This window comes from Papio anubis, chromosome 5 (assembly GCF_008728515.1).
Source record: "Papio anubis isolate 15944 chromosome 5, Panubis1.0, whole genome shotgun sequence".
Lineage (NCBI taxonomy): Eukaryota > Metazoa > Chordata > Mammalia > Primates > Cercopithecidae > Papio > Papio anubis.
This window is the reverse complement of record NC_044980.1, coordinates 77,045,455-77,060,630: the sequence shown is the minus strand read 5'-3', so window position 1 is coordinate 77,060,630 and position 15,176 is coordinate 77,045,455. Positions and strand designations below refer to the sequence as shown.

Genomic DNA, 15,176 nt, shown 5'->3' with positions numbered 1-15,176 from the left:
TTTTTTTTTTTTTTTAATTTTTTTTTTTTGGGCGGAGTCTCGCTCTGTCACCCAGGCTGGAGTGCAGTGGCCGGATCTCGGCTCACAGCAAGCTCCGCCTCCCGGGTTCACGCCATTCTCCTGCCTTAGCCTCCCGAGTAACTGGGACTACAGGCGCCCGCCACCTCGCCCGGCTAGTTTTTTTGTATTTTTTAGTAGAGACAGGGTTTCACCATGTTAGCCAGGATGGTCTCGATCTCCTGACCTCGTGATCCGCCCGTCTCGGCCTCCCAAAGTGCTGGGATTACAGGCTTGAGCCACCGCGCCCGGCCTGGTGTTTCTTACTCTTGGTATTTATTGAGCTGCTTAGATCTGTGGGTACAGTTTTCATCATATTTGGATAATTTGGGCTATAATCTATTCAAATATTTTCTACTTTCCATTTTCAAGGACTCCAATCACATCTATTTTAGACTAACTATATGTGTTCCACTGGTCACTGATGCCCAGATTTTTTTTCTCTGTGTATTTTATTCTGTATATTTTCAATTGGTATGTCTTAAAACGTCTTAATTTTTTTTTTTTTTTTTTTTTTTGCAATGTCTAATTTGATATTATTTCTTTCTGGCATATTTTTCATCTCACACATTGTAATTTTCATGTCCAGAAGTTCAATTGGGCTCTTTTTTTTTTCACATCTCTACTAGTATTTTCAATATATAGAATACAGTTTTAATAACTGTTTTAATTACTTGTCTGCTAATTTTAATATATACTGTCTTTTCAACTATATCTTTTTTGTTTCTCGAGTGTTAATCTTGATTGGATTCATGAATGAATCCAGACATGAATTTCATCTTGCTGAGTGCTCAGTTCTTTGTAGTCCTGTATATTCTCTTGAGCTTAGTTTTCTTATATAGTTAGGTTATTTGGAAACAGTTTGATCCTTCTAGGTCTTGCTTATAAGTTTCGTTAGGTGGGACCAATCATTTATTTAATCCAGGTTTAATTATCCCCCACTACTAAGACACAACCATTCTGAGTCCTCTGCCCAGTGCCCCATGAAACAGTTTGCTTTCCAGTCTTAGTGGTGGGAGTTGGCAGTTCTCTTGGCCTAGTGTGGGCTCCAAGTATTGCTCCCTCTGGTCTATTCAGATGACTCTTTCTCCAGGAGTTTGCTCCCCTGTGAATGCTAATCTACCCTCTGCTGAGTATCTTAGGGAGCACGGCAGTGTTCAGGACTGCAGATCTCTGTGGTAGATTGTCTCTATGTAGTTCTCTCCTCTTGGGTATTCTGTTCTACAAACACTAGCCTCCGTGGACTCTCCAGACTCCCAGCTCCCTCTCTTTCACTAGAGTTCACCAGGCTCTGCCCGGACTCTCCCTCCCTATGCCATGGCCCAAGAAGGAGAGTCCTTTTTATCTTAATGTTCAGTATATTCAACACTATTGTCTCACATATTTTGTCTGAGGTTTTTTTTTTTTTTTTTTGTCGTTGTTGTTGTTGTTGTTATTTTAAACAAGACGGTCTGCCTGAAAAATCTGGTCCCTTTTACTATGTCTAGGCCAGAAGCAGAGTTCTCATGAATCCCAAAATTATCACTTTTAATGAAGAAAATATGCTGATTTGGCATACTTACCAATAAATATGGGTTAAAAACATATAAAAAGTAATGGCTTGGAGGCAGCGTTGTTGGCACTGAGTAGTGAATTTGCTGCTTGAAGCTGATTCTTCCATGGTGGCCTTGAGTGTAACAGATGTTTTGTTGCCTCTAGCTCTGCCAGGAACCCACAGAATATCCTATAATTATGTAGATGAGATTCTGGAATGACGGAAATCTAGCCACCCAGCTCTTTCACCTTGATGAGGACTGAAACTCCTAAGTATTTAAAAAAGGAATCTTTTCTGTATTTACCAACCACAATTTAAGTCTTTAAGCTACAGATGTCAGTGATCTATTGGCCAAAATTGATAAGAGTTGGCGTATTAGTTTTAAAAATAGTAAATGTCACCATTTTGGAAAGAAGTATATTAAAAGTATTTGTTGAATTATCTCATTCAGTGTATTAAAGTTTCCACATGCTTTGCAATTTTTTGGATAAATGCTGCCTTTCATTCCTCTCCAAGACAGGGCTACTCTTCTGTAGAATATTTATACAAATTCTACCCATTTATTTACTCTGATTATAAACCCAAACGTAGAAGTATGTGCGTACAGAAAGCCTCATCAGAAATTCACCTATATTTTCCTATAGGGCCATAACCAAGAAACACTCTATCAAACAATATGAATATGGTTTGACTCGTATAATAATATGGACAGTTATATTTGCAGTCTTTAAAGTTTACAAGATATTTTCTCATAATTTACCTCATTGAATCCTTACAGTAGCTTTAGAAGTATAATATAATCCTTACAGTAGCTTTAGATGTATAAGATAATTTAGAAGTATCATTTGGGACATCATTTTTGTTTAATTATGCCCATAATATAAAATTTCAAAGATATCAGCATATAGAAGCAGGAAGTATTCTTAATTTTATTATCTGAGTCTACATGTATCTGTGTATGATAGTTGATTTATTAGGTTGTTTTTAAGAAATTAATTCAAGGGTTAGGCAAAATTATCTCTCTGTATAAGAAAATTTAACTGTGTATCAGTGCCTGTTATTGAAATGTAACATTACTTATAAGCTTTCAGTGGTTAGATATTTTTAGTGTGAATTTTGGGGTTTTTAAAATTTTTTTAAGTTAAGGTGATTGAAGAAAAAAAAATGTTATTGAACTTGGTGAACTGAAGGTTTTATTGCACTCCTTTAAAAGCCCCACTTGGTAAAAACGTATCTTAAAAAGATTTATTGGTGTTAAGCCTTTCCACCCTCCACTTCCACATAAAGTGAAATAAGTGGTTACCTGCAAGTTCACATAGTTTGTATCTTCAAAAGTGGTATTAATTGGTGATAAGAGTGCACATTGGTGTAACTGTAACCACCTTAAAATCAGTTGGGCATTATCTATTAAAGTTAAATATATGCATTATTATGACTCCACTATTTCACTCCTAAGTGTACCCAGAAAACAATTCAATATACTTGTTTATCAAGAGATATGTACATGCATGTTCCCTGATGCTTTTATTTCCACCACCACCATAAATGCCATTAACCATAGAAAGAAAAAAACATATGGTACATTTTATGGTAAAATACTCTACAGCAGTTTCTCTACTCTGTAGTGAAAATGAACTCACTGCAGTCACCTGCAACATTTTGAAAGATGCCACAAACAGAAGATCACACATGGAATTTTTTTTTTTTTTACAATAAGGTTTAAATATAGGCAAAAATAAACTGTTTGGGAATACATATTTAGGTGACGAAATTATAAACTATACAAAGAGCAAGTCTGCAACTCTCATTACAAGCAGGAGATCTGTCACCTTTGTGTGGGTGGAGGGGAGGTTTTGAATGAAAGTGGCACATGAAGGCTTTGGACTGCTGGCAGGATTCTGGTGTTTGACCTTGGTGGTTGTTATGTGGGTTGTCTCTTTACAATAATTCTTGTAACTTTACTGTTTTGTGTCCTTTTCAGTATATATGCTATTTTTCAAATATTTTTACATAAGGTGAATTGTGACCCAGAAAACAAAAATGACAAAATTTTAATTCTACGGGTATGAAATATATCAATGCGCTCTAGAAAGGAAATTGTGTAACAAATGTAACTCCTTTCACCTGAGTGTAAAGTTAAAAGATATGTATAAAAGACTGTAAGAGGCAAGGAAATTCATTTTTACATAAGCAAGTGGTTGTGGATTTCAGGAATAAAGAGGGAACAAATGCCCATTAAACCCAAGCCACTTAGGATTTTGAGGAAATTACTAAGATGAATAAAGGGATTGGGGAAAAGTGTATTCCAAACTAACATTTTAGGACTGGAGTCTTTAATCTAGAGGAGAAATGCCAATATTAGGTTATTATCAACATTTTGAGAACAAAGACTATGTATTATCCTATATCTGTCCTTCTTAGCACATAAAATAATACCTTGAAGGCTGGTAAGAAGTGGTGGTGAAGTGGGAGTACTAATATTCCCTAGTGATGGTGAAACATACGGGTGAATAGCATAGATTCTGGAGACAGATTAAATTATCTGGGCTTTAATCTCACTTTGGCCACCTGTGTGACTCTGGGCAACTTATTTACACTTTCAATCTATTAATTTCCTCATCTGTAAAACAGGCATAATAATAATAGCAATTAGCTTGTAGAGTGTGTTAACACATATAAAAGGCTTAGAACAGTGTTTTGTACGTAATAAGTAATGTACAAGTGGAAGGATATGCTAATTGTTATCCATTAACTGCCATCCTGAAGTGCTGTTTGGCTATACTTGTATTATTAAACTTTATGTAGAGGTAAACTGTAAAATTATAAACAGAATGCAAGCAACAAATTTTAATTTCAGCAAAAGCCTAAGGAAGATTCTTTGTCCATTATGATTTTCCACTGTAGGTAGTTTTTGTTGGGGTCTGCTGAATATACAAAATGTAAAGCATGATCATATGCTGAAAATTAAAATGCTCATAGAAAAGGGAAGACAAGGCCGGGCGCGGTGGCTCAAGCCTGTAATCCCAGCACTTTGGGAGGCCGAGACGGGCGGATCACGAGGTCAGGAGATCGAGACCATCCTGGCTAACACGATGAAACCCTGTCTCTACTAAAAAATACAAAAAACTAGCCGGGCGAGGTGGCGGGTGCCTGTAGTCCCAGCTACTCGGAAGGCTGAGGCAGGAGAATGGCGTAAACCTGGGAGGCGGAGCTTGCAGTGAGCCGAGATTCGGCTACTGCACTCCAGTCTGGGCGACAGAGCCAGACTCCGTCTCAAAAAAAAAAAAAAAAAAAAGAAAGAAAGAAAGAAAAGGGAAGACAAAATATGGAGAAATCACATCTAATTGACAATTCGAGTAGGGTTTCTAGATAAAAGGTGCCCAGGTAAATTTGAGTTTCAGATAAAAAAAAGATTTTCTTACAAATATGTCTCAAATATTTGCATGGACACTCTGTGTTTTTCTTTGCCAAATCTGGCAACCGTAAATATTAGGAAGTCTATATACATTTCGAACCAAGCTAAGTGTTTAAACATACCAAACATGGTTATAGCCATCCTACTACCTAGTCTGAGTAATATGGACTCAACATAAATATCCCTTCTCACTTTTTGAATTGTTTTTCCAAAATGATACCAATAATGAAATTTTAGAGAATGTGAATGAGCTTCTAAAATACAGATCTATTCAATCCCATGTCCCCTTCCACCCTTCTTGAGTTCTCTATTAACTCTCCAGTATCCAAGGACTAAAGTTCAAACTCCTTAACTTGATTGATATGACCATAAAAATCTGGTCCCAGACTACATAGTCGCCATTATGCAGAGTTTCCCCCACACAGTCCCTGTGCATGCTTCAGAAATTCAGAGTGCTCAGCTGTCTCTGAAAACATGTTCTTTTGTGTTTCTTCCTAATTTAATACAGCTATAAAAATTCCTGCTCATTCTTTAAGCACCAAATATATTACCTCCTGCAAGCAATCTTCCATATCTCCTTTAGGCAAAACTACTGCTTTTTCTATAATCTTAGTATATTTTGTAGATAATGCTCTAAAGCACATATTTCACCATATTATAATTGTCTGTCTCCTGTGTAGAAGAATAGAAAATGAGCGATATCTTAGAACAGGAGCTGTTTCTATTTACTGATATATCCAGTTATGCATTTTAATTCCTGATTCGTGGAAAGTGCTCCTCAGAATTCTAATGAATGAATTAGTGAACAAATGGTTAAAGGCAAGCTATGTGAATCATAGCTATGTTTCCCATACAAATCCTAGCTCATCTAGCCAGTTTGGGGTTTCTGATAACTCACTATAGGAAAAACTTCAAAATGGTCTGTCATTAAGATTGACTGCTAAAACCAGAGAGAACTAATTTGACATGCAGCTGAAAGAATAGAGTAGTTAATTTTAGATAAAGCATCAAAATATGCAATTGTATAAATAATAAAAATAAGGTGGCTCGCGCCTGTGATCCCAGTACTTTGGGAGGCCGAGGCAGGTGGATCACGAAGTCAAGAGATCCAGACCATCCTGGCTAACACGGTGAAACCCCGTCTCTACTAAAAATACAAAAAAATTAGCCGGGCGTGGTGGTGGGCACCTGTAGTCTCAGCTACTCAGGAGGCTGAGGCAGGAGAGTGACTTGAATCCGGGAGGCGGAGCTTGCAGTGAGCCGAGATCATGCCACTGCACTCCAGCCTGGGCCACAGAAGGAGACTCTGTCTCAAAAAAAAAAAAAAAAAAAGGAAACCAGGAAATAAATACCTTGCATACTTGGAGAAAAGAACTATGGGACAATGAGGAATCACTCTTAGATCTGCAGACTACTGGTATCAGGAAAAATGAAATACATATTAATTTAGAAAAATAACTTTATAGAGTCAATTATTTATAATTCCATCTAATTCAAAAGCACTTTTCCCTAGTCAGCTAGACTCCTTCTCTAAAACTCAACATCCCCTAGTCTGACAAACCAATTTAGTTTTGATATTTGGAGTTCCTTTGAGAGACTGTGCATTTTCCTGTTATAACCCTTGTTACCTTACACTGTAACTGATTAATTCCTTGTCTATCTACTGTATTATAAGAGCTTCAGAAATGCTACAGATCGTGACATATTAATTGTTGCATTCTTAGTACCTAGTATAGAACTAAGGATGGATGGATGCATGGAAAAGAAGGAAGGAAGGCAGGAAGGAAGGGAGGAAGGGAGGAAGGGAGGGAGGGAGGGAGGGAAACAGGGAGGAAGGGAAGGAAGGAAAGGAGGGAGCGTGGGAGGGAGGAAGGGAGGCAAGGAAAGAAGGAAGGGTGAATGGATGGATGTGCTTCATAAGCAGAGGTTCTGTTCAGTGTTTACAAACACTGGCTACCCTTCGGAGTCACTGGAATGCCTTTAAAAAAAAATGTATTGCTCCCTTTGTCTCTCCCAAGACCATTTAAGTCAGAATCTCTAAGTGTAAGACTTGTGCATTGATATGCTTTAAGAGCTCCAACTTTTAAAAGAAGCCTTGCTCTAATTTCATTTTTCCTTAATAGAATCCCATTAGAAATAGGCTGGAGCACTTTACGCAAGCAAGGGACTCACTGTTACAGTATATACATGATGATCCCAAGGTTGCTAATATTCCTGGTTCTTTCTTACCAATTAACAAATATTTAGTGCAGGGCAAGCAACTATGCTACATGTCACTGAGGTAACATCCCATGTTATGGTTTGCGTTTTTGTGAAAATGTTTACTGAAAGAGGCATCTGTTCTTACTGGCTTCTGCATACATATATTTATTTATTTATATATATAAAGTCATCAAATATTTGAGTTATAGAGACATAACACCCTCTTGATTACCTCTTCCTTAACTTTTCCTCTGTCTCCCCTGGTTTTGGCTTTTATATCTGTTAGAATAGCTGTCTTGTCTTGCTGGCCAAATAGCTGTATAAATGCAAGTAAAACTTTATTGGAATAATTAATATAAACAACCCAAATAATTGGGAAGAGTATTGCCTGGGTACTAGTATCAAAGGTATTTGCATCTAAATAAAGATCTTAAAATAAATACTAGGATGTCAGGATAGAGATAGACAGAGAATATGATCTTTGTTAGAAAGAGGCAATGGATAAATATCTCTTGGATTTGGGGCTTTTGTTTAACTACTGTTGTTGGTAAGTGAAGATTATCAATAAATTATTATAAAAGGTTTGTGTGTGATATGTTCTGACTGAATAATGCTGATTTTAATTAGCTACTTTAAAATGAATTACTAGTAATATAGCAGAAAGCCAGATCAAAAGGGGGTTCAAGAACAGAAGATTTAAATATATAGCAAACTGGTCACAGAAATGACTGAGAAATAAATTATCTAGATAATTCTGATTGTGACATAATTAAGTTCAGCATCAGAGTAGGAGAATTGAATTCTTAGAAATTCATCTTAAAGAGAAATTCAATTTTTAAAGAGAAGTTGAAAGACCATAGGCTTTAAATAAGGAAAAATATAAAAGGTCGAACTTTAAAAGGCAATCACTCATGGAAGGTCTGGAGAATATTTAATAGCTAATGGGGAGCCCAGGGAAGATGTGTTGTTAAGGATCAAAAAATAGCAGGCTCTGGAAAATAAGGTCTTGCTGACTAATTAGCAGTCAATAGCAATATTGCTGGAGGAAAGATAGCGCAAGGGAAAGACATAAAGAAGTTGAGAAATTTTGTCTTCACAAAAGAAAAAAAGTTGAGGGGTCACCGTCTATCATTGTCTCCTTTTAATATATCCAAAAAGTATGTTCAGCCCAAGAACCATGTTCCTTTTTGATGTTTGTGGGGGCCTGAATGTACTTACTTATGAAGAGGAGATAGATTTATGGTTGAAATAGATTGTCTTTGTCTTCACTAGGAGGAGGTTAGATAGATATCTATTCCCAGAAGGATTAGATGTCCTGGTCCAAATGGTGGTCAGTATTCAAAATATCTAAGCCATGTTGGCAAAATAAATGTGGTTACACTACTGGGGACAAATGACATTTTCCTGAGGAATTCTGAGAGAACTCAAGGATGAGCTACGATAATGATGTCCCAGAAGTGAAAACTGCTACTATTCCTACTCTGCAGATTGCAAAGGTGAGCCACTTGAAAACAAACTAATTAATTAGTTATTAATTAGTTTTAAAAGTCTCCAGAGGAGGTGGTTCCTGGGAATTAGACTCAAGAATTCTCTATCTCATCTCTGGCCAACTAGCGGAATCTATAAAGAACAATGAGATTACTGAATTTTTAAATATAATTCTCTGAGAAGAAGCCACACCATTTCTGTGACAAGAAATCATGCCCAGACAATGCTTTGTTTTGAAGGCACCAATAAGGAATTAACAATATAATTTCCATGTTAACTCTTTGACAGCCTACCACTCCAAATTCAGTTTCATGGGCTTTTGGCTATAATCTGTACAAGAAGGGTTCTGACAAAGATCCAGGACAAAGAAGACCAGGTGTAACTGAGCATTTCTCAGGATGTGGATGTGCATAAGGTGAATTGCCTAAGGGAGGAGTCCTCAACGTGATCTTAATATGTATATATACATATATATGGGTAGTTTGTCAATTACTGGAGAAGGCTTCTCACAGCAAAATCTCCAGAGTGTGCATTTCTGTTAGGAAAAACCCAAGCCAAAGTGGGTAGACTATCAAACACATTTACAAATCTATAATGTGGGTTATGCCTGACACACCGATAAAGAGTCTGAGTTATGTGTATAAAATCAATGAATCTGTGTAGTTATAAAAGAGGCAAGGAACTGGAAATACTTGTAAAGTACTTTTTTGGTTCAAAGTAATTTGTGTTTCCTTTCAGAGAAATTCAACTATTTATCTTTTATTATTTTCTGTCCTCCCTCTTCCTTCTTCTCCTTCTTCTTTCTTCTACTTTCTTCTTCCACCAAAAAATCAAAACAAAATGTAATATATATATAAACATATATTTTATATATATATTATAATGTCATATATATTATATATATAACATTTCAGGAAATAAGGGTGAGTCATGAGTTTACATCTGGAAACTCATATGCAGCTCTCATCACTATGCCTCGGTGACACAAGAAGTTTGGCAGCAAAGTTTTATGTTTTCAGGACTCAGTTGACTGTCTTGATTATAAAGTCATATTTTGAAGTTGTTTTATGAAGCAAGACCTTATAAATGATATTATTATAAATAAAGTATAAATCTGACCAAATATGGAAATTTCTATTTCATATGGGGACTACTTTATCAGTTTTTTCTTCGTTAATAAACTGGCATATCTCAGCAGTATATTTGGAATGGATGTGGACTTTTTCTGGGAATGATAATGTCTTGATCTGTGACGAAGATAAATGTATGTAATTTATTGCAAATATGTTTAAGTTTCATTTCATTGCATTATATTCTGTGAACATTTTTATCTAGCCTTTAATTAAACATGATTTATACAAATTGAGGTTGGTTTCCATCTAGGTTGTTTGCAGTGTTAATGACAGTGCCAGTAGCCTTCGCTGCTGAAAGAACTCCCATATTATACAAATACGTAAATGCTTCTGCATAATTTGCAACTGTTCTCTAAGCTTGTGTGTTACTGGGCATGTACATATGCGGAAATGTTTTACTAACTTAGCTACTATATTAAAAAATACGCATACCTCAAGATAATGTGTATATTTATGAATTTAGATTTAAGTAGTTTTTGAGTTTTAAAAACATTGCAAAATGCACATTTAAACAATGAAAAGGTCATTCTATCACAAATTGAGTGTGTCTACAAAGCATTTCCACTTCAGCAAATGCCATTCCAATTCATTCCACTTCATGTTAACCTCTGGGTAAAGGTGTTAACTGTTGATTTTTCAGAATTGGATGTCCTTAATTATAACTTGCTTTGCTGACAGTTTATAGATGGGACCTGATGAGCCTACAAGTGGAAGGTTTAAAGGTTGATTTGTCTCAATTAGATTTACACTCACATATTTTAATTACTACTTATTGTGTAAAGACTTGGAAGACTTAAGGAGGCAAAAAACGGCAGGGTCTTTCTATCATTAATAGAATGTATAATAATTCTTGATTGTTCTCACATTGGCTATGAGAACTTCCTTCTATTAACATTACAAATCAGCAAGAGCTGGGTTTGATTTTACTCATGATATATTTCAATCTTAAAATGAGAAAATGCATAGAGTCTCTTACAGGAGACTTAAAATATATGTTGTACCTATTAACATCAAATCTTGTGTGGGTTTCTGTCCCATTTTCCTTTATTCGTTTCTCAAGTCCATCTCACATATGGCTTCACTAGGTTCTTCTAATGTAGAAGGGTGAAGGAAATACCCTCTCATCCTTCTCATCTTGCTCCAAATGTTCATTGCCAAAAAAATGAAACCCGGTTCCCTCAGCCTGTACTAAGGATGCATCATAATGTGGTCCGTATCTACATTCTCTGATATGGGATTCTAGCACTCTCCTTCATCTTCTCTGCTCCAAAATACTTTACTCCTGTACCTAAACACACCATCATATCATTAACATTCTTCTTGAAAGTTGTGATTCATTCTGGCTCCCAGCCTGGAAACTGACCACCATCTATATCACATCCTTATTAATCTTAATGAAACTTTTTCTTCTTGTCTAAGGTCAAATTAGCTTTTGCTTATGTGGGTCCTTCGGACATGACCACTCAGTTTCCTCTCTCTAAGTATATACGAGAATAAATTTTCGCATCTAACTTTACAAATTATGGCAATGTTTTCTCTAAGATATGAAGACATTAACCAGTGACATGTTCTCATCTAAAACAAATTGCAGTAGAGAAGATACAGATAAAGACATACTGGGCATGTTCCAAGGTAGCCAGACATTGTTATTGTCATACACTGAGTTGGCAGCAATAAGTAGCATGGAGATTTTCATGTGGCTTACAAACTTTAATGAAAATGGTTTGCGTGTTAGTCCAATATAAATATAGTTTAATATTAAGACTAAGTGAAATTTTGGTAAGAGCAAATAGACCTGAGTATTTTATTATATTTTTAAAAAGGAAAGAAATGACTTATACTCACCTTCTTTTCTTTCCCCTCCCTCCCTCCTTCCCTCCCTCCCTGCCTCCCTCCCTCCCCCTCATCCATCCTTCATTTTTGTACAGTTTCAGTATCAAATATTTAGGAGTCTATCATACTTTTTTTTCCCCGAGACAGAGTCTAGCTCTGTCGCCCAGGCTGAAGTGCAGTGGCTCAGTCTCGGCTCACTGCAACCTCAGCCTCCTGGGTTCAAGCAATTATCTTGCCTCAGCCTCCTAAGTAGCTGGGATTATAGGCACACGCCACCACTCCCAGATAATTTTTGTGTTTTTAGCAGAGACAGGGTTTCACCGTGTTGGCCAGGCTGGTCTCGAACTACTGGCCTTGTGATCAGCCTGCCTTGGCCTTCCAAAGTGCTGGAATGACAGGTGTGAGCCACCGCTCCCAGCCGAGTCTCTCACACTTTACAGCATATAGATCCATCTTTTTAGAGATTAGCAGATTCTGATTTTATCCTATTATTTGAAGTTATGAGGTACTCAAATTATTTTTATTTTTTTCTGAACACAGTCATGAATTATCTCTATTCTTAAGCTGTGATTGTCAACCAGAAACCAAAAGGGCTACTTTTTGAGAGCAAGTTATCACCTAAGGAAATTTAGACCAGGCTTTCTACAGTGAACTTAGAATGAGAGGGTGAACAACTCTGCTTTCTGGAGGGGATACTAATTAGAAGACAAAATGTCAGAAGAAAGGGCAAAATTGAGATTTTCAAATACTTTTTTCCTTGTTTCCCTTTAGAAGTAATTTAATGATCATCTTGCTTTAAGCAACTGTAATAACCCAAGATTTCAGAACTACCATTTGATACATTATAGGGTATCAGAAGGCACATTACAAATCTGGAATAAAATTTTTTAAGATTATGCACAGTACTATTTCTATTGTTCTGGTAGAAAGTTTGTCAGGAAACATTTATTGGGCCCCAGTAGTTGACCAGATTGAGTGTGGTATTTTCAGGAATGCAAGGAACAGGGCAGGATAGGAACTTCGTTTGTGGAGCTCACTTTCTGACAAGGTGAAAGGGGCTAAAGGCACATAAACAGACAGTTTCCAAGTCTGTAATACAGTTAAAAACAACAACAACAAACAGTTATGGAAATGAAAGCAGATAGGGAGTTCAACTGGAAAAGCTTATAGGATGAGGAAGAGATGGTGAGTGGTGCATGCTCTCCAGCTACTGCACTAGCTCCCACAGAATCCAGCATGGTTCTGTGCTAAAAAGGAATGATTTGTGAGTATCTGTGATTGATATTTGATTGAATTAGTCGTCGTTTCTTTTATGTTCAAAATCATGTTTGTTTTCTCTGTTGTCCAAAATTAGCAAGGGAAGTAGTATAATTTGCTCAATGTTTTATATTTCATGTGATTTTGCATCAGATATAATAGTAGCATATCAAAGGTAAGTCCCGTTAGTCTTCCTAACTTTAGAAATCCTTGAATGAGATTAGGAAGTGATCACCATTTACATTTATTAGATTTTGCATTTAACGAGCTTTAGCTATTAACTCTAATTTGCTTCTCATCATATTCATCAAAGACGAACTATTTCGAAACTAAAACATCTCTGTCAGTTAGAATTTTAATGAATTAAGATGAAATGAGACAGTGTTAATTGGCAGTTGTTGCTGCAGGGGAGGTTTCTCGATCTTGTAAGTGAAACCAATTCATCTTTCCATCAGGGTTAATTTGTTTGATTTAATTCTAAGGATACACTGAATAGTTCCCCAAACTACTCATATTTATTTTCAGAATGCGAGAGTGGTTTAGTTCTGTTGGCCTTTCATCTGGATTCTGAATTTTATTTGAAATTTATTAAATTTAATGGTTAATAAATTGTTGGTTTTAAGCAGCATTTGTATTACTGACTAAACACACACACATGCCTGCACACACAAAGGAATAGCATTACTAAGGCATTTGTATTTCAAATGTCTAAAACTTTCCAGTATCTAATCATTTTTTACCAATTCTCTTCCTCTGTCCTTTCTGTCTTCCTTAGACATAAATGAATGTGAAGTTGAGCCTTGCAAGAATGGTGGAATATGTACAGATCTTGTTGCCAACTATTCCTGCGAGTGCCCAGGCGAATTTATGGGAAGAAATTGTCAATACAGTAAGTATTCACGTGTGTGTGTGTGTGTGTATGCACACACACATATATGTATGCATATACATTTTTATGTACATCATCTACATTTATTTTGAAATTTGGGCCAAAATCAATATTATTTGCTTTCAGAGTGCATAATCCATTGAAATGGTACTTTTCATATTTGTGGTATGTTATCAATGTATACATATTCTCTAGGATGTCTCACTTAGTGCACCATATGCGTAGAAGTGGTATCTTGTGACCTGAAAAGAATGACAACATTGCCTCAGATACTCAAGTTACATGGATCCCATTTTGGTTTATGATTATGTATATGACCAAAATTTCTACCACCAGAGTGACACTTTGGTTCTGAGAGTAAATTCAGGGTGTTGAAACCAGATAGGGCACGCTGGCTCATGCCTGTAATCCCAGCACTTTTAGAGGCCTCAGCGGTAGGAGCCCAGGAGCTCAAGACCATGCTGGGCAACACAGTGAGACCCCATCTCTAAAAAAATGAAATAAAAATAAAATAAGTCAGTTAGCCTCTATTATAAATAAAAGGTAAAAATAAAGGAGGATGCATTTGGGCTGTCCCACACACTAGCAAAAATGTTGCACACTATTTATTTGTCTTATTGGAAGCTGAAGAAAGTAGGGACTTGAAATGATGCATCAAATGACAGAGCAGTTATTTGCCTTAAGTGTTTACAAAGAGGCAGAAGGCACCACTCGCCTAAAAAAAAAAAAAAAAATGGCTGGGAAAAAGTAGTAACGGGACTAAAGTCAATCGGATGGGGCCTAAGTGGGCCCAAACACATGTTCATAAGAATACTAATGATATAGCCTTATAATTATTGGACAGTTAGGGGAAAGTTCATACTGCTACTGCTTTGATGTATATTGTATGATCTGAGCACCACAACATCATTACGCACATTCAGAATGTAGATGCAGATGAGACTTCAGATAAAGAAAGTGAGACTCATGTGATGTTGTTTGCCCAAGCTTTCACGGGTATTTAGTGACAGAAGTAATGCTACAGATTTGTGATTCCCCATCCTCACTCAGTGTATTTTCCTCAAGATTGAGATACCTCTTTAAATAGAGAGGTATAATGTAAATGTGAATACATGACATGTCCATTCTTTATCACAGACACACACACATACCACATAGTTCTTTCTCTTCAGCCATAGTAAGAAATTTATTTCCCATTTTCTTTTTCTTTCTTTCTCTTCAGCCATGGTCTTTATAAAATAAAATAGGAAATATTGTTGAATAATTTGATATATAAATATATATAAATAAAATAATGATATAAAATGGGATACTCATTACTGTAGTCCTGACAAACTGCACAAAAATAATTAAACTCTGACTATCATA

General features: G+C 36.3%; 1 protein-coding gene across 2 annotated transcripts in view; it reads left to right on the top strand.

Moving 5' to 3' along the window:
• EDIL3 (EGF like repeats and discoidin domains 3) overlaps positions 1-15,176 on the top strand; it is a 448,089-nt gene that overhangs the window by 239,023 nt on the left and 193,890 nt on the right. For both annotated transcript variants that reach the window (XM_017959723.3, XM_003899900.5), the window contains one exon: positions 13,695-13,808. In XM_017959723.3, the coding sequence (XP_017815212.1) occupies positions 13,695-13,808 (114 nt within the window). The remainder of the gene's footprint in view (positions 1-13,694; positions 13,809-15,176) is intronic.